The 26,768-nt window shown below is 43.3% G+C and overlaps 1 protein-coding gene across 2 annotated transcripts in view; it reads right to left on the bottom strand.

Moving 5' to 3' along the window:
- The window catches only part of GUCY2C (guanylate cyclase 2C), a 98,576-nt gene extending 72,069 nt beyond the window's left edge, over positions 1 to 26,507 (bottom strand). Inside the window, exons 1-6 of one of the 2 annotated variants that reach the window (XM_056523784.1) lie at positions 26,238 to 26,507; positions 25,743 to 25,855; positions 25,557 to 25,624; positions 22,509 to 22,718; positions 4,131 to 4,249; positions 2,140 to 2,236 (exon numbers count right to left, since the gene is read on the bottom strand). In XM_056523784.1, coding sequence (XP_056379759.1) covers positions 2,140 to 2,236; positions 4,131 to 4,249; positions 22,509 to 22,718; positions 25,557 to 25,624; positions 25,743 to 25,855; positions 26,238 to 26,268 — 638 coding nt within the window. In that variant the 5' untranslated portion in view covers positions 26,269 to 26,507. Of the gene's footprint in view, positions 1 to 2,139; positions 2,237 to 4,130; positions 4,250 to 11,905; positions 12,053 to 22,508; positions 22,719 to 25,556; positions 25,625 to 25,742; positions 25,856 to 26,237 lie in introns of those variants that run through there. The other variant, XM_056523785.1, reaches the window with a different exon arrangement.
- Between the last annotated feature and the right edge of the window lie 261 nt (positions 26,508 to 26,768).

The raw sequence follows: 26,768 nt of genomic DNA, 5'->3' as shown, positions 1-26,768 counted from the left end.
ACTTCTTGATAATGTTGCGCACTATGGACAAAGGCAAATAAATCTAGATCTCTGGAGATGGACTTGTAACCTTGAGATTGTTGATTGTCCACAATTTTGGTTCTCAAGTCCTCAGACAGTTCTCATCTCCTATTTCTGTTGTCCATGCACACACAGACCACAGTTACACAATGCAAAGACTAAGTGAACTTCTCTCCTTTTTATCTGCTTTCAGGTGTGATTTTTTTATTGCCCACACCCGTTACTTGCCCCAGGCGAGTAAAGGAGCATCACATGCTTGGAACAATCTTATGTTTCCACAGTTTTGAAAGGGTGCCAATAATTTTGTCCAGCCCATTTTTGGAGTTTGGTGTGACATTATGTCCAATTTGCTTTTTCTCTTCCCTTTTTTGGTTTCGTTCCAATGCACACAAAGGGAATAAACATGTGTATAGCAAAACATGTGTTACTGCAATCCTTTTCTGTGAGAAATACTTCATTTTCTTGAAAAGTTTCAGGGGTGCCAACATTTACGGCCATGACAGTAGGCCTATACGGGAGAGATTCCATCACGCTGAAATAGTACAAATGTAATAGAACAGGGCAGAAGAAAACCACTAATACTATGTTTCTTCTCCCCCACCAGAAATTGTCCACAACAACTCTACAAATTTGCAGCATTTCTGTGTTTCAGACACTTGCAAACCTAGTTAAAGGAGCATGTTTTCGATATATAAAAGTGGTGCTTTAATATATATAACTTGCGAAATTTGCGCAACCCCCCTACACCCAGTAGGAGAGCGAAAAGTGGATTCAAATTCATTGCACATCGTTCAACAATTTGATTCATTGTGTGCAACTGAGGGAAAGTTCAAGCTTTAAAGAGGTATTCCAGGCAAGAACTTTTTTTATATATATCAACTGGCTCCGGAAAGTTGAACAGATTTGTAAATTACTTCTATTAAAAAATCTTAATCCTTCCATTAGTTATTAGCTTCTGAAGTTTTCTGTCTAACTGCTCAATGATGATGTCACGTCCCGGGAGCTGTGCATGATGTGAAAATATCCCCATAGGAGCTGGACAGCTCCCGGGACGTGAGTGTCATCAGAAAGCAGTTAGACAGTAAACAGCAACTCAACTTCAGAAGCTAATAACTATTGGAAGGATTAAGGTTTTTTTAATAGAAGTAATTTACAAATCTATTTAACTTTCCGGAGCCAGTTGATATATAACAAAAAGTTTGGAATACCCCTTTAAAAAAGGTGAGAAAGTTGCAAATGATAGATTCCCCCCAATAGTATTTAATCAGGAAATATATTTCACAAATCTGAATAATCTGCCGTGTTAAAAAAAAGTTATAAAATATTAATTTAAAAAAATCTTGATGATCCATTTTTTGCACAATTCAAGTCAAAAGCTACAGGTAGTTACAGCTATGCATCCTGTTGCATTTTCCTGGTTGACAAAGACTTAAAGGGGTATTCCGAGCAAAAACATTTCATCCCCTATCCAAAGGATAGGGGATAAGATGTCTGCTCACGGGGGGCCCGCTGCTGAGACACCCCGCGATCTCCTTGCAGCACCCACATTCTATGCGGGGACTGCGTCTCTAGTTTCGGAACCTCCGGATTTCCGGGACTGGGGACGTGACGTCACGCCCCCTCCATTCATGTCTATGGGAGGGGGCGTGACGGCCGTCACGCCCCCTCCCATAGACATGAATGGAGGGGGCGTGGTGTGACGTCCACAGTCCTGGAAACCCGGAGGTTTCCGAAACTGGAGATTCAGGGAGATTGCGGTGGGTCTCAGCAGCGGGCCCCCCGCGATAAGACATCTTATCCCCTATCCTTTGGATAGGGGATAAAATATTTTTGCCCTGGATACCCCTTTAATAAAACTTGTAACTGAGTTTAAGACTATGTTCACACAGTGTCAAATTTGGTAGCATATTATATTTTGTGGCTGCATTTATTCTGTCTAAAAATTTGCCCAGAAAATAAAGTACGCCTGAAAATTGGACACTGTGAACATTGGCTTAAGCCTCCAAAACTAAATTCCTTTATTGTAATTTAATATATTTTTTGACCAAAAGATAACTATTCAGATACAATAAGGAGTGTGGACCAATCTCCTTCACATCCTGCACAGTTTGGACTTACTTAAAAAGATCGATGAGAATGACGACCATCTGATCAGGAACTTTCACTGTGTTCATTAACGCCTGGACGTCAGCCGGGGAGCCGCACATCAGTAGCACTGTAGTGAGAGAGGCGGGTGTATTAGGATTTAGTCATTTTGTGTATTTATTTTATTTCCTTTTTCAGACATTATTTTATTTCGCTTTACAAAACCATGTTCTCAAAATGAATAGCACGTCAGTAAGACATGTCATATACATCAGATCCTAGAGCATGTCGTGTTGCATTCAGCACCGCCAGGTTGGCTCTTGGGCCGGACTTTACTGCCCATTGATTTCAGTGGGATTCCACAGTCCCATTCAGACTGCAGAATTTCCGCGGTGGGCATCCCATCGTGGGAATTCCGTTTTCGGCATTGAACGAAAATATAAGACCAGTCTGATATTTTATGGAATTCGGTGGCGGAGTCTCATTGAAGTCAATTTGGCTTAAATTTTGGTGGAAATATGTTTTCTGAGAACACAGAAATTCTGCTGCAATTCCAGTGGAATTACGCAATACTGTTTAGCAAGCTTTGCTTAAAGGGGTACTCCCGCCCTAATACATCTTATCCCCTAAGATGAGATTAGATGTCTGATTGTGAGGTTCCCGCCGCTGGGAAACCCCACAATCTGTCATTCAACACTCACCTTTGCGAGCTCTCCACAGTGCTGGAGGCTCCGAGTGTGCAGCATGATAACCACAGGGCCGGAGTATCGTGACGTCCGACTCCACCCCAGTGTGACATCAAGCCCCACCCCCTCAATGCAAGTCTATGGGAGGGGTCTTGCAAAGATGGATGCTGAATGACAGATTGCGGGAGGTCCGCAGCAGCGGGACCCTCGCGATCAGATATCTTATCCCCTATCCTTAGGTAGGGGATAGGATGTATTAGGGCCGGAATACTCCTTTAAGGGAACCTGTGCGGAATTGCAGAAATATAGCCTCTAGCTGCTAACAAAAAGGCACTCCTATAACCTTACTAACAGCGATCAGCAAAACTATAGGTGTGATTTATCTTATTCCCCAGCACCTATCAGCGGGGATCTGTAGCTCTGTATCTGGTATGGCGTGACAGATCACCTTTAGGCTATATTCACATGTCATCATTTCTGCATGCTGAATTCCGCACGTATTCCACATCAAATTAAAGCCCAATAGACTTCAAATGGGATTCCGCACTCCCATTCACACTTTAGAAATTCTGAATTGGATTCCGTACGGAATCCACACCGATTCCACACGAAATCCACACAAGCCAGAAACCTCCCAAATGAATGCGGACGCAGAATTGGTGCGGATGTGCGGAAATTCTGCCGTGTGAATATAGCCTTAGGCCACGTTCACACGGATGCCGATGATGGACCCCTACATTGCGCCTCCATCTGTGCCTGCTCATAGCAGCAATCCGCCGCTATGAGCAGACACGCTGCGATGTGCGAGTCACCACGCGCATGCACAGCATACTCGCACAGATCCCGGCTGCTCCCGGCCAAGCTCAGGAAGCAGGAGGATTGCATGAGCACGGCGACTCGCACATCGCAGCTTGTCTGCTCGTAGTGGTGGATCGCTGCTACAAGCAGGCACAGCTTGGGGCACAATGAAGGGGTCAATTGTCGGCGGATCCGCAGCTTCAAAATACGCTGCGGATCCGTATGTGTGAACGTACCCTAAGGCTAGATTAGGAATTTTTCTAGTGTATTCTGGAATACTGCCACTACAGTTTTTGAGCCAAAGTCAGAAGTGGATCTGGTAGGAAAGAGAAGTATAAGTCCTTCCTTTATATTTCACATTCATTCTGAATACACTTCTGGTTTTGGCTCAAAAGATGCAGTGACAGCTTTCTGAAAAACACCATAAAAAACCTGTGTGGAAACCTAGTCTAACTGTGATAATAAAGGGGACATCTAGAATGAGGAAGACAATTTTACTTTTATTAATTCTATTGCATTTTGTTACATTTAACTCCATACCATTGCTTTTCCGGTACGGACTTTCTAGAACTCGGTTCAAGTCGCTTTGTTTCAAGGTTTCTCTGAAGCTGACTGCACCGGTGAAATAGGACACAGTTGGCTCTAAGGCATTAATGTACCTGCCATGAAAGTATAGGGCACACATTACATTTATTTTTACAGAATATTAATCCTAAATAAATATATCCAATCCATGATCCACTGCTTCTCCTCCCTATGTGTTTGCTCCTGGGGTGATGCAGAATTCATCAGGGGAGGTCTGGGAACAAGAACTTGGCAAACTCTTCTGTCAGGTGTGGTATCTTGTGTCCCTGTGCCTCACTTGGTATATAAAGCCATGGATAATATGGAAACAGATGGATCCTAGAGCATGTGTGGATATCAATGCAAGAGGAACACCTCCTATAGCACAACATATTTGAGATACGACAAGGACTTAAACCACTGTCACTTATATAAACTTATGTAATGACATGAAGACATGTCAAAGGTTTTGATCCTGTTATGTTTCTCAGTACCTAATCCTGATCATGTACATGTAATTTTTTATGTCTCTATCACCCATATTTCACAAAAAAATTGCATATTACAGCAGCTCAATGTCTTTTTCATCTTGTCAAAGGGAGGGGGCGTGTCCATCTCTTGCCTGCACTGTGAGGACTCCTCCCCCTTCCTCACTCTGCCTAGAGCTGTTGCAAAGCTACAACTCCCAGCATGCCCAGATATCCTTTGACTGTCCAGGAATGCTTGGAGTTGTAGCTTTGCAACAGCTGGAGGCACATGTTTGGTAAAGCTCTGTTTTACAGCAGTGTTGCCGCAGGCTGTGTTCCTTCTGCCGCCTTGTCCATCAGCCATTTCATGTTCATGACCCTTGGACATACTCAGGCTGCTGTGGGACTCATCAGTGCCCAAGAGGTATGCGGACCTCTAGTGGTTTCAAAGGCAGTTTTCTTTAACAAAATGTGTATTAGAAAAAAAAATTCCATAAAAAAAATGACCGTAAAATCTTTTTCTCAGAAGCTCCATTGGGGGGACACAGGAACCGTGGGTATATCTTGCTGCCACTAGGAGGCTGACACTAGGCATAACATAAAAAAAGGTAGGCTCCGCCCAGCAGGATATATCCCACCTACTGACTTAGAGACACTCAGTTTTAGTCCCAAAGCAATAGGAGGAACCGAAAAATACAGAGTCTGGAAGGGAGCCCAGTCAAAACAAATGAACCAACAGACTGACAGGCGACCGACTCTCAGACCGCAACAAAAACACTGTGTCCCCCAATGGAGCTTCTGAGAAAAAGATTTTACAGTAAGTGTAAAAAATCCCCTTTTCTAATTCAGCTCCATTTGGGGACACAGGAACCGTGGGACGTACCAAAGCAGTCCCCGGGGAGGGAAAAACAACGCAACCCGGATTCAAGCGGACGGCAGAGCCACCGCTGCCTGCAAAACGTTACGCCCCAAACAGGCGTCGGCGGATGCAGAAGTGTGCACTTGGTAGAACTTGGTGAACGTGTGCACAGAAGACCAAGTGGCCGCCTTACACACCTGTAGGGCCGAAGCCCTGTTAAAAAAACACCCAAGAGGCCCCCCACAGAGCGAGTGGAGTGAGCCGTAACCCGGAAGGGAGGATCCTTCCCCTTGGAACGATACGCCTCAGAAATGGCGGACCGGATCCATCTGGAGATGGTGGCTTTAGAAGCCGGCAACCCCTTGCACCTGCCCTTCGGAAGGACAAACAGTGACTCCGACCGTCGGAAGGAAGAGGTGGCCGAAAGGTAAACTCTCAAAGCCCGGACCACATCCAGATTGTGGAGAGAACGCTCCCTGGGATGGGACGGAGCAGGGCAGAAGGAAGGAAGAACGATATCCTCGTTCAGATGAAAAGAAGACACCACCTTCGGTTGAAAAGAAGGAGCTGGCCGAAGAACTGCCTTGTCTCTATGAAGAATCAGGGAAAGAGGTTGACATGAGAGAGCTACCAATTCCGACATCCGTCGGATCGAGGTCACAGCTACCAAAAAGGCGACCTTCCAAGAAAGGAAACAAAGAGAAATGTCGTGGATAGGCTCGAACGGAACGGACTGCAAGGCGTTCAGAACCAAATTCAAATCCCAACTGGGAGAAGGAGACCTGTAGGGAGGAATCTCATGAGCCACTCCCTGGAGGAAGGTGCGAACCGAAGAGTCGGAAGCTAGAGGCCGCTGGAAAAGAATAGACAGCGCAGACACCTGCCCCTTAAGAGAACTAAGAGCCAGACACGCTTCAAAAAATAGGCCCGCCAAGTCCTATGGTAAATCCTAGCCAAGGACGGTTTACGCGCCCTGAGCATAGTGCGAATAACCCCAGATGAGAAACCGCGGGCCTTCAATACCGCGGTTTCAACCGCCACGCCGTCAAACGCAGCGGCTGTGAATTGGGGTGGCAAAGAGGCCCCTGAGACTGAAGATCGAGGCGATCTGGCAGCCGAAAGGGAACGTCCGCCACAAGCCGAACCACGTCGGCGTACCAAGAGCGGCGGGGCCAATCTGGAGCCACCAGGATGGCCGAGATGCCCTCTGCCTTGAGTTTCCTGAGCACCCGGGGAAGGAGAGGAAGAGGCGGAAACAGGTACGGGAGAGTGAACCGAGACCAGGGAATAACGAGGGCATCCGCAGCCAGAGGATCTCTGGACTTTGCCACGAAGGTTGGAACCTGCCGATTTAGGCGGGACGCAAAGAGGTCCACGTCTGGAGTCCCCCAGCGATGGCAAATGGCCACGAACACCTCCGGGTGAAGGGACCACTCCCCGGGATCGGGAGAGGAGCGACTCAGAGAGTCCGCCTTCCAGTTGTCCACCCCCGGGATGTGGATCGCTGATAGAGAGGGGACCATGCGCTCCGCCCAGGTTAAGATCTTGGACACCTCGGTCATGGCCGCGCTGCTGCGAGTGCCCCCTTGGCGGTTCACATACGCCACGGCCGTGGCGTTATCCGACTGAATGCGGACTGGGCGTCCTCGGAGAAAGGACTCCCAGTGCCGGAGACAAAGGAAGATTGCCCAGATCTCCAGGACATTGATAGGGAGCCTGGCTTCCTGAGGGGACCACCGGCCCTGGACCGTCCGATCCAGGAGAACACCCCCCCAACCGAGAAGGCTCGCGTCCGTCGTCAGTACCAGCCAGTCAGGGTGTAGAAACGAGCGGCCGCTCAGAAGGAGAGGAGAGCGGAGCCACCAAAGAAGTGACTGGTGAGCCAAGGTGGGCAGAGGGATCCGGTGATCCAAGGACAGAGGGGATCCGTCCCAGAGGGACAGAATGGCCCACTGAAGTGGGCGGTAATGGAACTGTGCAAACGGAATCGCCAACATGGCCGCCACCATCCTGCCCAGTACTGCCATGCAGGAATGAATGGACACTGGATGAGGGCGTCTCAAGTGATGAACACCGGACAGCAGAGCGCTCCGTTTGTCTGGAGGGAGGAAAACCCGGGCGCTCTCGGTATTGAACCGGAGGCCCAGAAAAACTAGAGACCGGGAGGGAGAAAGATGGGACTTCTCCTCATTGATCAGCCACCCGAAGCTGGTTAGGGTCAGCAGAGTGATGTGGAGACTCTCCTCGTTCTAGACCCGGGACGGAGCCTTGATAAGCAGGTCGTCCAGGTAAGGGAGGACAGAGATCCCCTGGGACCTGATAATGGCCATAACAGCCGCCATGACCTTGGTAAAGACTCTGGGGGCTGTGGCCAGGCCGAAGGGCTGGGCCACGAACTGAAAGTGACCCTGCAGAACGGCAAAACTCAGAAAACGTTGAGGAGGAAAAATCGGGATGTGGAGATACGCATACCGAATGTCCACTGAAGACAGAAATTTGCCCTGATCCATGGATGCAACAATCGACCTTAGGGACTCCATTCGGAAGTGGCGAAGTCGAAGATGTCGGACCGAACCCTCCTTTTTGGGCACAACGGAGAGGTTTGAATAGAAACCCTTGAAACGGTCCTGAGATGGAACGGGCACAATGACACCCTGTTGCAGCAGAGTGCGAAAGGCAGAGTGAAAACCTGCACCCAGGGCAGGTGAATGAGGAGGCCGGGACCGAAAAAAACGATCCCGGGGAAAAGAAGTGAACTCGATTCGGTAACCATCGGAGATGACGTCCCAAACCCAAGAGTCCTGGACTTGCGCCAACCAGACGTCCCGAAAAAGGAGTAAGCGACCGCCCACCCGAGAAGTAGTTCCGGGTGGGGGCGTCCCTTCAGGTCAAGGAAGGTTTGCGGGTTCCCGATTTAGCGGGAAACCGGTTGGAATGGCTATCCTGCTTCCATGATGGGCGAAGTTTGAAGGACGGGCCCTGCCTACCTTGCGAGGAGCTCGATTTATCCTGGCACCCAGGGCCCAGGGAGGAAAAGGACCGAAAGGAGGTCGACTTACGAAAACCCCCACGAGCCGCAGGGCGGGGCTCCTTGTTCTGGGGAAGCAAAGAACTCTTACCGCCTGTAGCCTCGGAAATTATGTTGTCTAGCCGTTTCCCAAAAAGGCGGCCGGCAGTAAAGGCCATTTCCATCAGGGATTTCTTGGAAGCTGAATCGGCGTTCCAAGCTTTAAGCCACATAGAGCGGCGAATGGCGACCAGATTGCCAGACGTGACAGACGCACAGCGAGCAGACTCCAATGAAACCTGGCATAAATATTTACCTGCGTTTGAAACCTGGAGAGCAATCACAGCCAGATCATCAGGGGAGGCCCCAGACAACAGCCCTTGACGGAGCTGTGAAGCCCACACCGATAAGGCCTTCGCGACCCAGGTTGAAGAGAAGGCTGGGAGCAGGGAGGATCCCACTGCCTCAAATGCGTACTTGGCCAAATTCTCGACCCGCTTGTCCGTGGGATCCTTGAAGGAAGCGGCATCTGCCAACGGTAGAGTGGTGGATTTGGATAAACGGGAGACTGGGGGGTCCACAGATGGTGGAACGGTCCATTTAGAGATAAGATCCTGAGGGAATGGACACAGAGTCTTTAACCATTTAGCACCTTGGAAACGCTTCTCCGGAAGCTTCCAGGCAGTCTCCAGAAGGTCATCAAACTCCTTATGAGGATGGAAAACCTTGGGAGAGCGATGAGTACGTGTAAAGGAAACTTCAGGAGCAGGGTCCGAAGGTCCAGAGTCCTGTAGATGGAAGGTGTCCCTGACCGAAAGAAGACCCACAGGAGCAGAGTGCAGCAGCGTCGGTGAGGGAGTAGTGCTGGACTCCGGAGCAGCGTCACGTGATCCCGTAGGGGAGGAGTTACAACTCTCCCTACCACGGGAGAGGCTGAGAAAAGGCCTGACGTGCCCGCGCTGCCGCCGGATAGGCTGAAATTGCCCTCCCTGTGCGTGTGCTGCGCTCATTGGACGCGCAGAGAGTGCGAAATAAGGGGGGCGGGGCTACTCGCGGCCGGGACCAGGCCAAAATCGCGGGCTAAAGTAGCGGCCTGGGTCCGGGCCGAACGCATGAAAATGCTGCCCTGATGCCTGTGAAGCCGGCAGCCGTCTCCCAACTGTGGGGACGGCTGCCGGATATAATAAGAGTCGAGACCGCCTGCGGACTGAAATAGCGGGTAGGTCCCGGACCGGACGGCCGCAAATGCCGCCCGGAGGAGAGAGAAGCTGGCAGCGGTTTCCCCGTGTGTGGGGACGGCTACCGGAAGTACAAGTATGCCGCAGTAGCAGCCAGCACCCCAGAAAAAAACAGCCGCATGCCCCCAAAAGTACCCCCTCCTCACAAAAAAAGGCCCCTCCAACAATTTTAATAAAGGTTATCGGGAATACCCCCCTATTATTAACCCCTGAGGGGCCCCAGGTTAGATGAAGTGGGGTGGGTGAGTGGGGTGCCGGGGAGAAAGGAACATACTCACCTAACTATGGAGGTATACTCACCTCCCTAGAAGTCTTCTCCCCAGAAGTCTTCACCAGACTAAGCCAACTGCATCATGCCAGGCTTTTTTAAGCGGGGCGAGCAGAGGCAATAGGTGACCCGGACCCAAGGTACAAACCTGATGCTGGCTGGTGGCGAGGAAGGGTTAACGGACCATACTCTATGGAACAGTGCCCTTCAGTCGCATGTGGGGAAACAGGCAGCGCCACGCTCCTGTCGCTCCTATCTAGAAAAAACAAAAAAGGAGAAAAAATCTAAACACTAACTATAGAAAATAATAAAATAGACCAGGCCTGGAGCAATCCAGACCTGTGTTGCCTCCTAGGACACTAAGCTAAAACTGAGTGTCTCTAAGTCAGTAGGTGGGATATATCCTGCTGGGAGGAGCCAACCTTTTTTATGCTATGCCTAGTGTCAGCCTCCTAGTGGCAGCAAGATATACCCACGGTTCCTGTGTCCCCAATGGAGCTGAATGAGAAACTATTGTTTTGCCAAGATACACATAGAAAGTTTTCATATCTGACACTGCCCATTTAACCCCTTCAGGACATTGTTTTTTTTTTTTTTTGCGCTTTTGTTTTTTCCACCTCACCTTCTACAAATCATAACGCTTTCAATTTTCCACCTACAGACCCATATGAGGGCCTGTTTTTTGCGCCACCAATTTTAATTTGTAAATGCATTAATAATTTCAACACAAAATCTATGGCGAAACAAAAAAATATATATTTGTGGTCCAAAATTGAAAAAAAACAAACAAACAAAAAAAAAAGACGCCATTTTGTAACTTTGTGGGGCTTCCGATTCTATGCAGAGCTCTCACAATTCCTCCTTCCATTGTTTTTTAGATTTTGTTTTTACAGTGTCCACTGCCAAATGACTACATTTTTTCTGGGGCTCAGTACAATTACAGTGATACAAAATTTACGTAGCTTTGTCATAATGTTCTTCATATCTTACTGTAAAAAAACATTTAAAAAAATATTTTGTCTTTGCATATTTTGATAGCTGAAATGTTTTAGGCCATGTTCACATACCATTAAAAAAAAGTATTTAATAAAAAAAAGGCTATTTTTTGGGTTTGATGTCCAGGCATGCTGGGAGTTGTAGTTTTGCAACATCTGGAGACCACAATTTACAGACCACTGACATAAAAGATAGAAGAACAAAATAGAATCGCCCAATTAAAAATCTATACGGACATAACATTTGTACAATGTATATGGTCCAATACCAACAATGTTTTTAATGTACATTACTAAGTTTAAAATTATACATACAAAATGTAGGCTGTTGGAAAAGATTGTTTAAACCAAATTAAAGTATAAAATTAATTACAAAAAAAACCTCATTGCTTTACCAGGAAAGAAATTGGTAGATCCTCCAGTAGGTGTCAGTATAACACTAGAAATTAAAATTGCACATCCTTAGGCTGCATTTAACATACCGTTTGATTCACTAAGGGCATGTTCACACGGTGGATTTTTTTGCAAAATGCCTGGCTGGGCAATTTCTGGCAGACATTCTGCAGCCAGCGGGCACCGGCAGAACCTGCTGGTGCTAGGAACGCCTGGAAGTGTGTTGTGTCCATCGAATACAATGCACATCCAGGGCAAACAAATTTGTGGGTCAAAATTTTACTCTTTGGGGTCTATTCACACGTACAATATTCTACACAGATTTGATGAGCAGGATTTTCTGCTGCAGATTTCAATGTAAACTCAATGACTGAACACAGCTTCAAATCCTGCGCATCAAATATGCACAGAATACTGTATGTGTGAATCGACCCTTAAGGACACAGCCCATTTTATTTTTCCATTTTCGTTTTTTCCCTCCTCACCTTCTAAAAATCATAAATCTTATATTTTCATCTACATACCGATATGGGGGCTTGTTTTTTGCGCAAGCAATTGTCCTTTGTAATGACATCACTCATTTTGTGAAGTAATTGAAAAGAAAACAGCAATTTAGCAAATTTTGGAAGGTTTCATTTTCACACTGTACACTTTACGGCAAAAATGATGGGGAAGATTTATCAAAACCTGTCCAGAGGAAAAGTTGCTAAGTTGCCCATAGCAACCAATCAGATCACTTCTTTCATTTTTCAGAGGCCTTTTCAAAAATGAAAGAAGCGATCTCATTGGTTGCTATGGCAACTCAGCAACTTTTCCTCTGGACAGGTTGTGATAAATCTCCCCCTATAGGCCACCTTTATTCTGTGGGTCAATACGATTAAAATTATCCCCCTTGTACAATTACACGCTTTTCTATTATTGTTCTGCTTTTTTTTTTAAAACACTTTTTTTTGCAAAATTAATATATTAAAAATTTCCCTATTTTAACCACCTATTACTTTATCATTTTTCTATATACAGGGCTTATTTTTTTGCGCAATCGGTACCACTTTTTGTATATGTTCTATGTGCCAAAAAACCAAATGTTTATGAATTACTTGTTATCTTGTTACAATGAAACCCAATTTGTTCTGGTTTTGTTTGATTTTTACTTCACATTTTAAAAAATGTTAACTTTTTTTAATGAAAAAAAGTATGCTTAAAATTGTCCTTTTCTGACCCCTAGAATTTTTTTATTTTTTTGTATACAGGGCTGATTAACCCCTTAACCCCTTAAGGACGCAGGACGTAAATGTACGTCCTGGTGAGGTGGTACTTAACGCACCAGGACGTACATTTACGTCCTAAGCATAACCGCGGGCATCGGAGCGATGCCCGTGTCATGCGCGGCTGATCCCGGCTGCTAATCGCAGCCAGGGACCCGCCGGCAATGGCCGACGCCCGCGATCTCGCGGGCGTCCGCCATTAACCCCTCAGGTGCCGGGATCAATACAGATCCCGGCATCTGCGGCGGTTCGCGATTTAAATGAACGATCGGATCGCCCGCAGCGCTGCTGCGGGGATCCGATCATTCATAACGCCGCACGGAGGTCCCCTCACCTTCCTCCGTGCGGCTCCCGGCATCTCCTGCTCTGGTCTGAGATCGAGCAGACCAGAGCAGGAGATGACCGATAATACTGATCTGTTCTATGTCCTATACATAGAACAGATCAGTATTAGCAATCATGGTATTGCTATGAATAGTCCCCTATGGGGACTATTCAAGTGTAAAAAAAAATGTAAAAAAATGTAAAAGTAAAAGTAAAAAAAAAGTGAAAAATCCCCTCCCCCAATAAAAAAGTAAAACGTCAGTTTTTTCCTATTTTACCCCCAAAAAGCGTAAAAAAATTTTTTTATAGACATATTTGGTATCGCCGCGTGTGTAAATGTCCGAACTATTAAAATAAAATCTTAATGATCCCGTACGGTGAACGGCGTGAACGAAAAAAAATAAAAAAAGTCCAAAATTCCTACTTTTTTAATACATTTTATTAAAAAAAAAAATTATAAAAAATGTATAAAAGTTTTTTTATATGCAAATGTGGTATCAAAAAAAAGTACAGATCATGGCGCAAAAAATGAGCCCCCATACCGCCACTTATACGGAAAAATAAAAAAGTTAGAGGTCATCAAAATAAAGGGATTATAAACGTACTAATTTGGTTAAAAAGTTTGTGATTTTTTTTAAGCGCAACAATAATATAAAAGTATATAATAATGGGTATCATTTTAATCGTATTGACCCTCAGAATAAAGAACACACGCCACTTTTACCATAAATTGTACGGCGTGAAAACAAAACCTTCCAAAATTAGCAAAATTGCGTTTTTCGTTTTAATTTCCCCACAAAAATAGTGTTTTTTGGTTGCGCCATACATTTTATGATATAATGAGTTATGTCATTACAAAGGACAACTGGTCGCGCAAAAAACAAGCCCTCATACTAGTGTGTGGATGAAAATATAAAAGAGTTATGATTTTTAGAAGGCGAGGAGGAAAAAATGAAAACGTAAAAATTAAGGCCAAAATGGGCTGAGTCCTTAAGGGGTTAAGGACCAGGCCAATTTTCACTGTAGGACCAGAGCGTTTTTTGCACATCTGACCACTTTCACTTTAAGCATTAATAACTCTGCGATGCTTTTACTTTTCATTCTGATTCCGAGATTGTTTTTTTGTGACATATTCTTCTTTAGGTTCGTGGTAAAATTTTTGTCGATACTTGCATCATTTCATGGTGAAAAATTCAAAAATTTGATGAAAATATAGAAAATTTTGCATTTTTCTAACTTTGAAGCTCTCTGCTTGTAAGGAAAATAGACATTCCAAATAAATTATATTTTGATTCACAAATACAATATGTCTACTTTATGTATGTATCATAAAGTTGACATGTTTTTACTTTTGGAAGACATCAGAGGGCTTCAAAGTTCAGCAGCAATTTTCCAATTTTTCACAACATTTTTAAAATCTGAATTTTTCAGCGACCAGTTCAGGTTTGAAGTAGATTTGAAGGGCTTTCTTATTAGAAATACCCTACAAATGACCCCATTATAAAAACTGCACCCCTCAAAGTATTCAAAATGACATTCAGTAAGTGTGTTAACCCTTTAGATGTTTCACAGGAATAGCAGCAAAGTGAAGAAGAAAATTCAAAATCTTAATTTTTTTACACTCGCATGTTCTTGTAGATCCAGTTTTTGAATTTTTACAAGGGGTAATAGGAGAATAACCATCTCAAAATTTGTAACCAAATTTCTCTCGAGTAAGGAAATACCTCATATGTGTATGTCAAATGTTCGGCGGGTGAAGTAGAGGGCTCAGAAGGGAAGTAGTGACAATGGGATTTTGGAGAGTGAGTTTTTCTGTCGCATTTAGGAAGCCCCTATGGTGCCAGAACAGCAGAAAACCCCCCACACGGCATACCATTTTGGAAACTACACCCCTCAAGGCACATAACAAGGGTTCCAGTGAGCCTCAACATCCCACAGGTGTTTGACAACTTTTCGTTAAAGTCGGATGTGTAAATGAAAAAAAATGTTTTTCCCTAAAGTGTTTTTTCCCCCCAAATTTACCATTTTTATAAAGGGTAGTGGGAGAAAAAGCCCCCCAAAATTTGTAACCCCATCTCATCTGAGTATGAAAATACCCCATGTTAGGACGTAAAATGCTCTGCGGGTGAACTACAATTCTCAGAAGAGGAGTCACATTTTGCTGAAGTGGTTTTTGGGGGGCATGTCCCATTTAGGAAGCCCCTATGGTGCCAGAACAGCAAATAAAACCCACATGGCATACTATTTTGGAAACTACACCCCTCAAGGAACGTAACAAGTGGTACAGTGAGCCTTAACACCTCACAGGTATTTCACGACTTTTTGTTAAAGTTGGATGTGTAAATGAAAAAAATATTTTTTTTTCACTAAAATGCTGGTTTTTCCCCAAATTTAACATTTTTACAAGGGGTAATAGGAGAAAATTACCCCCAAAATTTGTAACCCCATTTCTTATGAGTATGTAAATATCCCATGTGTGGTCGTCAAGTGCTCTGCGGGCAAACTACAATGCTCAGAAGAGGAGGAGCGCCATTAAGCTTTTGAGTGAATTTGTTTGGAATGGAAGTCAGGGTCCATGTGCGTTTACAAAACCCCCGTGGTGCCAGAACAGTGGACCCCCGCACATGTGACCCCATTTTGGAAACTACACCCCTCACAGAATTTAATAAGGGGTGCACAGTGAGCATTTACACCTCACTGGCGTTTGACAGATCTTTGAAACAGTGGGCTGAGAAAATAAAAAATTACATTTTTCATTTTCAAAGACCACTGTTCCAACAATCTGTCAGACACCTGTGGGGCGTAAATGCTCACTGCATATTACATTACGTGAGGGGTATAGTTTCCAAAATGGGGTCACATGTGGGGGGGTCCATTGTTCTGGCACTATGGGAGCTTTCTAAACACACGTGGCCTTCAATTCCGGACAAATGTTTTCTTCAAAATCCCAATGGCGCTCCTTCTTTTCTGAGCCTTGTAGTTCGCCCGCAGAGCACTTTATATCCACATATGGGGAATGTTCTTACTCAGAAAAAATGGGGTTACAAATTTTGGGGGGCTTTTTCCTATTTTCCCTTGTGAAAATGAAGAATTTAGGGTAATACCAGCATTTTAGTGAAAAAAAATTATTTTTTTCATTTTCCCATCCAACTTTAACGAAAATTCGTCAAACACCTGTGGGGTGGTAAGGCGCACTACACCCCTTGTTACATTCCGTGAGGGGTGTAGTTTCCAAAATGGGGTCACATGTCGGTAATTATTTTTTTGCGTTTATGTCAAAACCGCGGGAAAATCACCAATTTAAGCCTCAAATGTACCTAGTGCACTCTCACTGCTGAGCCTTGTTTTGGGGTATTTCCGTACTCAGGAGAAATTGCGTTACAAATTTTGGTGGTCTTTTTTTCCTTTTACCTCTAGTGAAAATAAAAAGTATGGGGCAACACCAGCATGTTAGTGTAAAAAAGATTTTTTTTTTTACACTAACAGGCTGGTGTGGACCCCAACTTTTCCTTTTCATAAGGGGTAAAAGGAAAAAATCCCCCCCAAATGTGTAGTGCAATTTGTCCCGAGTACGAAAATACCCCATATGTGGCCCTTAACTGTTTCCTTGAAATACGACAGAGCTCCGAAGTGAGAGAGCGCCATGCGCATTTGAGGACTAAATTAGGGATTGCATAGGGGTGGACATAGGGGTATTCTACGCCAGTGATTCCCAAACAGGGTGCCTCCAGCTGTTGATAAACTCCCAGCATGCCTGGACAGTCAGTGTCTGTCCGAAAATGCTGGGAGTTGTTGTTTTGCATCAGCTGGAGGCTCCGTTTTGGAAACACTGCCGTACAATACGTTTTTCATTTTTATTGGGGGGGGGGGGGGCGGTTTAAGGGGTGTATATGTAGTGTTTTACTCTTTATTATGTGTTAGTGTAGTGTAGTGTTTTTAGGGTACATTCGCACTGGGGGGTTACGGTATGTTTCAAGCTAGGAGTTTGCCCTGCGGCGAAAAATTTGCCGCAGCTCAAACTTCAAGCAAGAAACTTACTGTAAACTTGCCCGTGTGAATGTACCCTGTACATTCACATGGGAGGGGGGGCAAACCTCCTGCTGTTGCAAAACTACAACTCCCAGCATGTACTGACAGACCGAGCATGCTGAAAGTTGTAATTTTGCAACAGCTGGAGGCACACTGGTTGGAAAACCTTCAGTTAGGTTCTGTTACCTAACTCAGTATTTTCCAACCAGTGTGCCTCCAGCTGGTTCAAAACTACAACTCCCAACATGTACTGATCGTCAAAGGGCATGCTGGGATATGTAGTTATGCAACAGCTGGAGTTACGCAACTAGAACTCCGAGCATGCCGAGAAAGCTGTTTGCTGTTTGGGCATGCTGGGATTTGCAGTTTTGCAACATCTGGAGGGCTAGAGTTTAGAGACCACTGCACAGTAATCTCCGAACTGTGGCCCTCCAGATTTTGCAAAACCACAAATCCCAGCATGCCCTGACAGCAAACTGTTGTGTGGGCATGCTAGGAGTTGTAGCTTTGCAAGATCTAGAGGGCCACAGTTTACAGATCACTGCACAGTGATCTCGAAACTGTGACCCTCCAGCTGTTGCAAAACTACAAATCCCAGCATGCCCAAACAGCTGTCTGGGCATGCTGGGAGTTGTAGTTTTGCAACATCTGGAGGGCTACAGTTTAGAGACCACTGTATAGTGGTCTCAGACTGTAACCCTCCAGATGTTGCTAGGCAACTCACCGGCTTCCGTAGGATCCAGGGAGCCAGCCGCACGACATCGCTGCCTGCATCCACCGGATGGGTAAGAAGATCTTCTGCCGTCGGTCCTCTGTTGTTTCCCCATTCTGCCCGGCCTATTGTGGGTGGGCAGAACGGGGAAACTTAAAAGTTAACCCCCCCGCCCCCGATCTGCTATTGGTTGTCGCTTCTAGACAACCAATAGCAGGGATAGGAGGGGTGGCACCCCTGCCACTTCACTCCTATCCCTTCTTAGACAACCCCGATCCCCCTTATTTTCCGGGTCACCATAACCCTGTATGACCCGGAATCGGCGCAAATCGCAAGTGTGAATTCAACTGCGATTTGCGCCGATCGCCGACATGGGTGGGTCTGATGACCCCCTGGGCATTTGCGCGGGGTGACTGCTGATCGATATCAGCAGTCACCCCGGTTCGGTCCCAGCCCGGCATGCGGCAGGGACCAAAATGCCCACAGACGTACGCGTACGTCCTTGGTCCTTAACTACCAGGGTGCTTAGACGTACACATACGTCCGTGGTCCTTAAGGGGTTAAGGGCTCATTTTTTGCACCATAATTTTTAGTTTTTATCTGTAACACCTGTGTTTAGATGGGCCTTTTTAATCACATTTTTAAAAATATGAATGAGAATATAGATAAAAACGGATGACAATATATGATTAAACAATACCAACTAATGAGCATAGGAACTTTTTAACCAGTGACTTATAAGACCGTATCATCCAGCAGTGTTCCTATGCTCTTTAGTTGGTATTGTTTCATCATATATTTTAATCTATTTTTATCTGTATTCTCATAAATTTTTTTATCCACACTGTAATATCTAAACCACTACATTGGATGCATGGGCCCTGCTAAGATGTGAGTCGCTTAGCCAAATATTATATGTTTATTAAAATATTGGTCCCATGTCGCCTTTTTAATTTAATTTCTATACTTATACCTAGTAGGTCTACGTCCATAGCTATTTTATTGCTGGATAAAAACTATTGTACCAGAAAATGTACTGTCCCCCTGTGTAGTGGGATTGTGGGAAAGTGTGAGCTCTTGTTGCCTGGCAACAGCAGGGTCACAGTTCAGAGAGGAAACCAGGAAGTGATGAAATCCATGTAGAAAAAACTTTTTTTTAATATATATCAACTGGCTCCAGAAAGTTAAACAGATTTGTAAATTACTTCTATTAAAAAATCTTAATCCTTTCAGTACTTATGAGCTGGTGAAGTATCAGAAGGAACTGTCCAGAGTAGAAGCAAATCCCCATAGCAAACCTCTTCTACACTGTGCAGTTCCCAAGACAAGCAGAGATGTCAGCAGAGAGTACTGTTGCCAGACAAAAAAGTCTCAAAACTCAACTTCAGCAGCTGATAATTATTGGAAGGATTAAGATTTTTTAATAGAAGTAATTTACAAATCTGTTTAACCTTCTGGAGCCAGTTGATATAAATACCCCTTTAAAAATGCCCATTTGTCCTCCTGTACATATAGGAGGACAAGCTGTTTCCTAGTTCCCAGTTTGTGTAATATATTCTACGATATATAACTGTGTATTGTTATTGCTGGTTGTACTACTAGTATAAGTAGATAAATGTAAATTTCCCATCCCTCTAATCACAATCGGGGAAATTCATCATAACCTGTGTAGAGAAAGAGTGGTGCAGTTACCCATAACAACCATATTGCTTTTTTCATTATTATCAAAGCCTCTGAAAACTGAAAAAAGCGATCTGATAGGTTGCTTTGGGCAACTGTTCCACTTTTTCTATGTACAGGTTTTGATAAATCTTCCCCAATGATTTTTATTAGAATACTGTAATCACCACAGAGTAGGACAACATAATATTACATAGGAGGATAATATTGTATGATATTATGTAGGGGGATAACATAATATTACAGAGGGATCTGGGGAAGCTAGAGGCTTGGGCACAGACATAGGAAATGACGTTTAATGTGGATAAATGTTAGTTTATACAAACACAGGCCAAGACATCAAAATGTACAATCATGTGCTAAAAAATAAGACATAAGGGAAAATGTCTACCAAAAAGGACTTGGGGGTACTGGTGGACAGTAAACTCAACTTTAGTGATCAGTGCCAGACAGCTGCTGACAAGGCTATTAAAGTAATGGGATGTATCAAGAGGGGCATAGAGGCAGGTGACAGGAAAATAGTTTTGCCTCTGTATAAATTACTAGTCAGATCACATATGGTGTATTGTGTCCAATTCTGGGCACCTGTGTATAAGAAGGACATGTCTGAACTGGAGAGAGTGCAGAGGAGGATGACAAAGATGGTAATGGAGGATTACAGGACCAAGACAGGTTATCAAGCTTGGGGTTATTTCGTTTAGAAAAAAGACGTCTTAGGGGTGATCTGATCACAGTGTACAAGTATATAAAAGTCCCCTTTTAGGAGGAATCGTTAGATTCCTCATACAGATCAATAGAGTTCCATAGAACTCCATTGATCTGTGTGCTCTGCACTCAATTAATAAAGCCTGGTCCTGCCAGGCTTTATCAATCCGAGAGCCGGGACCAGCACAGAAGGAGAGGTAAGACCTCTGGCTTACTAATTTTCAAACACTCCTGTTCACTGATGAGTGCCGTGCAACCCTGGATGGTCCAGAAGGATGGATTAGTGGATGGTTGGTGGACGGCCACCCTGTTCCAACAAGGCTGCGACATCAGCAAGGTGGTAGAGGAGTCATGTTTTGGGCCGAAATCATGAGAGCTGTTTGGGCTCCCTTTAGGGTCCCAGAAGGTGTAAAGATGACCTCTGCAAAGTACAGTCAGTTCCATAATTATTGGGACATCAACACAATTCTAACATTTTTGGCTCTATACACCACCACAATGGATTTGAAATAAAACGAACAAGATGGGTTTTGACTGCAGACTGTCAGCTTTAATTTGAGGGTATTTACATCCAAATCAAGTGAACGGTTAATATTTTGCCCGAAACACTTCAGAATTCATCCTGCTGCTTTTGTCAGCAGTCATATCATCAATAAATACAAGAGAACCAGTTCCATTGGCACCATACATGCCCACTATGCCATGACACTACCACCACCATGCTTCACTGATGAGGTGTATGCTTAGGATCATGTTCCTTTCCTTTTCCATACTCTTCTCTTCCCATCACTCTGGTACAAGTCTATCTTGGTCTCATCTGTCCATAGGATGTTGTTCCAGAACTGTGAAGGCTTTTTTATATGTCGTTTGGCAAACTGTAATCTGGCCTTCCTGTTTTTGAGGCTCCCCAATGATTTCCATCTTGTGGTGTATTCACTCTGGGGAAGTCTTCTTTTGTTTGTTGACTTTTGCACACATACACCTACCTCCTGGAGAGTGTTCTTGATCAAGCCAACTGTTGTGAAGGGGTTTTCTTCAACAAGGAAAGAATTCTTCGGTCATCCACCACAGTTGTTTTCCTTGTTCTTCTGGGTCATTTGGTGTTGCTGAGCTCACTGGTGCGTTCCTTCTTTTTAAGAATGGTCCAAACAGTTGTTTTGGCCACGCCTAATGTTTTGGCTATCTCTCTGACGGGTTTATTTTGTTTTTTCAGCCTAATGATGGATCTCATCTTGAGAGTTGACAGCAACATATTCCAAATGCAAATATCCCACTTGAAATGAACTCTGGACCTTTTATCTGCTCATTGTAATTGGGATAATGAGGGAATAACACACACCTGGATATGGAACAGCTGAGAAGCCAATTGTCCCATCACTTTTGGTCCCTTAGCAAGTGGGATGCACATATGCAAACTGTTGTAATTCCTATACCGTTCACCTGATTTGGATGTAAATGCCCTCAAATTAAAGCTGACAGTCTGGTGTTAAAGCACTTCTTGTTTGTTTCATTTCAAATCCATTGTGGTGGTGTATAGAGCCAAAAATTTTAGAATTGTGTCGATGTCCCAATATTTATGGATCTGACTGTATGTGGAGTTTCTGACTGACCACTTTCTTCCCTGGTACAGAAGGAAGAACTATGCCTTCCATAATAAAATCATCTTCATGCATGACAATGCACCATCTCATGCTGCAAAGAATACCTCTGCATCAATGGCTGCTATGGGGATAAAAGGAGAGAAAGTCATGGTGTGGCCTCCATCCTCCTCTGACCTCAATCCTATTGAGAACCTTTGGAGCATCCCCAAGCAAAAGATCTATGAGGGTGGGAGGCAGTTTACATCCAAACAGCAGCTCTGGGAGGCTATTCTGACATCTTGCAAACAAATTCAAGCAGAAATTGTCCAAAAACTCACAACTTCAATGGTTGCAAGACTTGTGAAGCTGCTATCAAATAAGGGGTCCTGTGTTAAAATGTAACATGACCTGTTAAAATGTTTAAAAAGTTAAAATATTGTTCAAAGTTTGATTAAAATAGCATTTGATTTCAGTAAATATGCTGCAAACACAACAAATTAACATTTTCAGTTCTTTACAACCTATAAAGTGTTTTGAAACTTACTGTCCATAATAATTTGGAACAGCGCATTGTAAGTTTGTTTATGTAAAAAAAAATACTGTTATCATTAGGAGGTTTGTTCAATACAATTTGAATTGCACTCTTAATAGTTGATAACATAAGAATTATGCAGACTGTTATTTACATCAATTATTTAGGTAAATGAGAAAAATATCATTTGCATAATAATTTGGAACAGGATATATATATATATATATATATATATATGGTATAGCCTATGGCCTATCTTTCCCACCAATAAATACATTAATACCTTTTTTTTATCCTTACCAGTAGCAGGATTCCGAGGAGTTCTCCCTTTTGTAGATATACACAGAATTCCATGGCGGCTTGACAGGGTGGCTATATTTCCAAAACTTATGAAAAAAATATGTTATCTTCCTGGCTGGGATTAAAATGCGAGTGAGAAATTGTTTGTAGTCACAGGACAGGCCAAAGCTTCCAGCCGAAATTACAGGGACAGCAAATATATCCTGCAACCTGTTAAGGGAACAGATCAGAGAAACCAGACGTAACCTTCAGATACATAATAGATTCTACACAAATATATTTATTCTGTCTCGTACCATGATTAACCCCTTAAAGGGATACTCAAGAGGAAAAAAAATAATTTTTCAATCAACTGGTGCCAGAAAGTTTAACAGAATTGTAAATTACTTCTATTAAAAAATCTTAATCCTTCCAGTATTTATCAGCTGTTGTATTCTCCACAGGAAGTTCTTTTCTTTTTGAATTTTTTTTCCTGTCTTACCACAGTGCTCTCTGTTGACACCTCTGTCCATGTCAGGAACTGTCCAGAGCAGGATAGGTTTGCTATGGGGATTTTCTCCTGCTCTGGACAGTTCCTGAAATGGGCAGAGGTGTCAGCAGAGAGTACTGTGGTCAGACAGAAAATACATTCAAAAAGAAAGGAACTTTCCCTGGAGAATACAGCAGCTGATAAGTACTGGAAGGATTACGATTTTTTAATAGAAGTAATTTACAAATCGGTTTCACTTTTTGGAACCAGTTGATTTAAAAAATAAATAAATAAATGTTTTCCACTTGAGCGCCCCTTTAAGGACAAAACCCATTTTGACCTTGTGGACCAGGCCAAATTTTGTTTTTGCACGTTTTTCCTCCTCCCCCTCTAAAAATCATAACACTTTAAATTTTTCACCTACAGACCCATATAAGGACTTGTTTTTTGCATCACCAATTGCATATTGTAATGTCATCACTTATTTTATACCAAAATCTGCAGAAAAAAACATTATTTGTGGGGTAAAAGTAAAAAAAAGAATCGCCATTTTGTAAGTTTTGGGGGCTTCCGTTTCTACGCAGTGCACTTTGAAGTAAAAATGACACATTATATTTATTCTGTAGGTCCATACGGTTACAGGGATACTCAATTTATCTAGGTTTTATTTTATTTTACTACTTTAAAAAAAATATAACTACATGCACCAAAATGAATATGTTTAAAATTGTCATCTTCTGACCCCTATAACTTTTTCCATTTTCCGCATATGGGGCTATATGAGGGCTTATTTTTTGTGCCATGATCTGTAGTTTTAATCGGTACAAATTTTATTTTGATGGGACTTTTTGAATGCTTTTTATAAAAAAAATTTATGGTATATGAAATGACCAAAATTAGCAATTTTGGACTTTAGTATTTATTACGTGTACGCTATCGTGAATGGCGTAACGTGAAGTCACGTCTCTGAAGCAGCGCCCAGCACAGAATGCCGGGAGCTGCACTGAGATCGCAGGTGATAGAGGATAGGGGATATACCCCTTAATTTTTTTTTTTTAAGCAGAGGAAAAATGGGCATGCAGGATTTTTTGGGTACAACAAGCGGGAGTGCCGCGTTCAGTATGCAGGGATAGGTAGTCAACAAATTCCAGATGTCTGAAAACAAAATGTTGTATTTGGAAGCTGAGAAAGTTTTTTGGGGGCGGGCAGTGACCTTCCATTTACTGGACGGGACTCTGGTCCCTACCCGCCCCCCCCCAAAAAAAACTTCCACGGTTTGCAAATAAAAAATTATTTAGTTTTCAAACATGTGAAATTTGTTGACAACATATCCTTGCATGCTGGCCTTGTCATTCCTGCATCTCTTGTACATTTTTTTTTTTCAATAAAATAAATAAATAAAAGTAATATTAATAACATTAAGGCTGCTATCACACTATAAAATTCATCCGTTTTAAAGATTCGTTTGATGTTCCGTTATGAAAACCCTGAAAATCTGCCATTAAACGTCCGTTAGAAAATCCCATTATAGTCTATGGGATTTTTACATTAATCGTTATAGTCCGTTATTAATAAAGGACATTATTTTGTGACGGAAGATAGTAACGGACGTTTAGTTTTCATAACGGAACATCAAACGGATCTTTAAAACGGATGAATTTTATAGTGTGAAAGCAGCCTAAAATAAAAGCAAGAATTCCACATCCAGGGATATGTAGTCAACAAATTTCAGATGTTTAAAAATTAAATAATTTTTTATTTGGAAGCTGGGGAAGGTTTTTTTTTTGGGGGGGGGGGGCCTCAGCTGGTGTATTGAAGTAAACTGTACAGGTGTATGTCCACCCACCTGCTAGCTGTTGCAAGACTACAACCCCCAGCATGTCCTCAATGTATGGGCAGGCTGGGAGTTGTAGTCTTGCAACAGATAGCAGGCGGGTGGTTGGGTGGAGGGTGTGCAGTGCTGGCGGGAGCACAGTTTCCTTCACCTGTACAGTTTTCTGTACCGGCTTCCATTATCGGCATCAGAATGCCTAATAAACTTCTGATAACATCAGTTTACATCTGCATTGAATAACCTCCGTTAGATGTCCATAACAGACATTTCCTAAGGGAGGTTACTCAACACAGATGTGAACATAGCCTTACATATACCCTACATGTCTCTCAGAAATAAGTAAAAATTTAATCTCAATGGGGGAGATTTATCAAAACCTGTCCAGAGGAAACGTTGACCAGTTGCCCATAGCAACCAATCAGATTGCTTCTTTCATTTTTGAAAAGGCCTCTGAAAAATAAAAAAGAAGCGATCTGATTGGTTGCTATGGGCAACTCAGCAATTTAACAACTTTTCCTCTAGATAGATTTTAATAAATCTCCCCCGATATGGGTGCTGCAGAAACAGATAGATGGATGGTATGGGTTTTCCCAATAAGTTACTGGAAAAATGTATGGCAGAACTGCAATAGACCCATGTCATAGGTGTGAACTATACCTACAGTGATTTAAAATGGAAATGCGTCATGTTATTAGTAGTAATAGTATTGCTATGTCATTTTTTGTCAATTAAGGTATTTACTTACGAAAGCATCTGGTAAGTGGCATAAGTACATGTTGGACCAAGAATGGCACAGCCAAGTCTATTTTGTTGCTGCAGAACAAAATGAGGCAAAGTTTAACAGTATGCACCACAAATGCACCCACTGCAATTCCACACAGTATAAATTACATAAATAAATATATATATATATATATCTTCAAAGGCTTACTATGAGATACTTGAGTTTCTCCACTCCTTCACAGCCACTGGATACACATCCTGGTTTCACATAGAGATTTGTGGTATACACTTGGTAGTCAACATTTACACTTACATTTTGTCCTGTGTTATACAAAAAAAAATAGTAGTATTTATTTTATCAACAAAATCAACAAGAGAAACAAAAGTGCATGCACCAGAATTTTGGTGATTTGGTGATACACAGATAAAAGTTATGTTCACACGGCAGAATTTCTGAGGGGAATTCAGCTCCGTGGCCCCGGTTCTCGGTGAGTGCGCGTGCTGTTGACGGCACATGCTCCATTCATATGTATGGGAGTAGAGAACTTGTGCAGCTCCGTTACTCTCATAAAGCAAGTGCTCTCATTGAGAGTCGGGGCTCTGTTTCAGCAGTCGAACCCACACAATCTGATACTTATTCCAGCATAAGGCATATTTCATATGTTGCTTAGAAAAATGTGAAAATAAAAAGAGTGATACTTACCTACTGTATATCTCAGGTCCCCATTGCTCATTAACCAGGAACTTGTTGCTTAGACAATCCCTGGTCAAGATGAGACCCGGCTGCGGCAAGTTATTGGTTGAGGTCCTGTTGAAGCTACAGATGCCAGTCCAATCAGCACCAGCGGGTGGGATGTGTACCACCCGCACTCGTGATTGCAGCTCATACCTGATATATCGGTGTTGTAACTGTCTGTTTGCTTTGTGTAACTGACTGATAACTCCAGACTATTCTTGCATGCCATTCTGCACCTTGTAGTCCTCCTGGTTTTGACCACAGCTAGTCTGAGCCTGCTTCTCTGTTTGTGTTCCCTGCCTTAAAAGGGCACTCTCATTAAAACTGTTTGCTATTGCACTCCTTATGGTGTATAAAAAAATCTTTCTAATATATTTTGTTTAAAAAATTTTTTTTTCTATGTTTTGTGTTTAAAAAAGCTGCCACTAGGTGTCTCCCTGCTTGTCCAGAGCACATTTCCCACCAACTTTTGCACATACTTTGGACTCCTGCTGGCCA

This window comes from Hyla sarda, chromosome 6 (genome assembly GCF_029499605.1).
Source record: "Hyla sarda isolate aHylSar1 chromosome 6, aHylSar1.hap1, whole genome shotgun sequence".
Taxonomy (NCBI): Eukaryota; Metazoa; Chordata; class Amphibia; order Anura; family Hylidae; genus Hyla; species Hyla sarda.
Note: the sequence above shows the minus strand (reverse complement) of the source record. Positions and strands in the feature narration are given on the sequence as shown.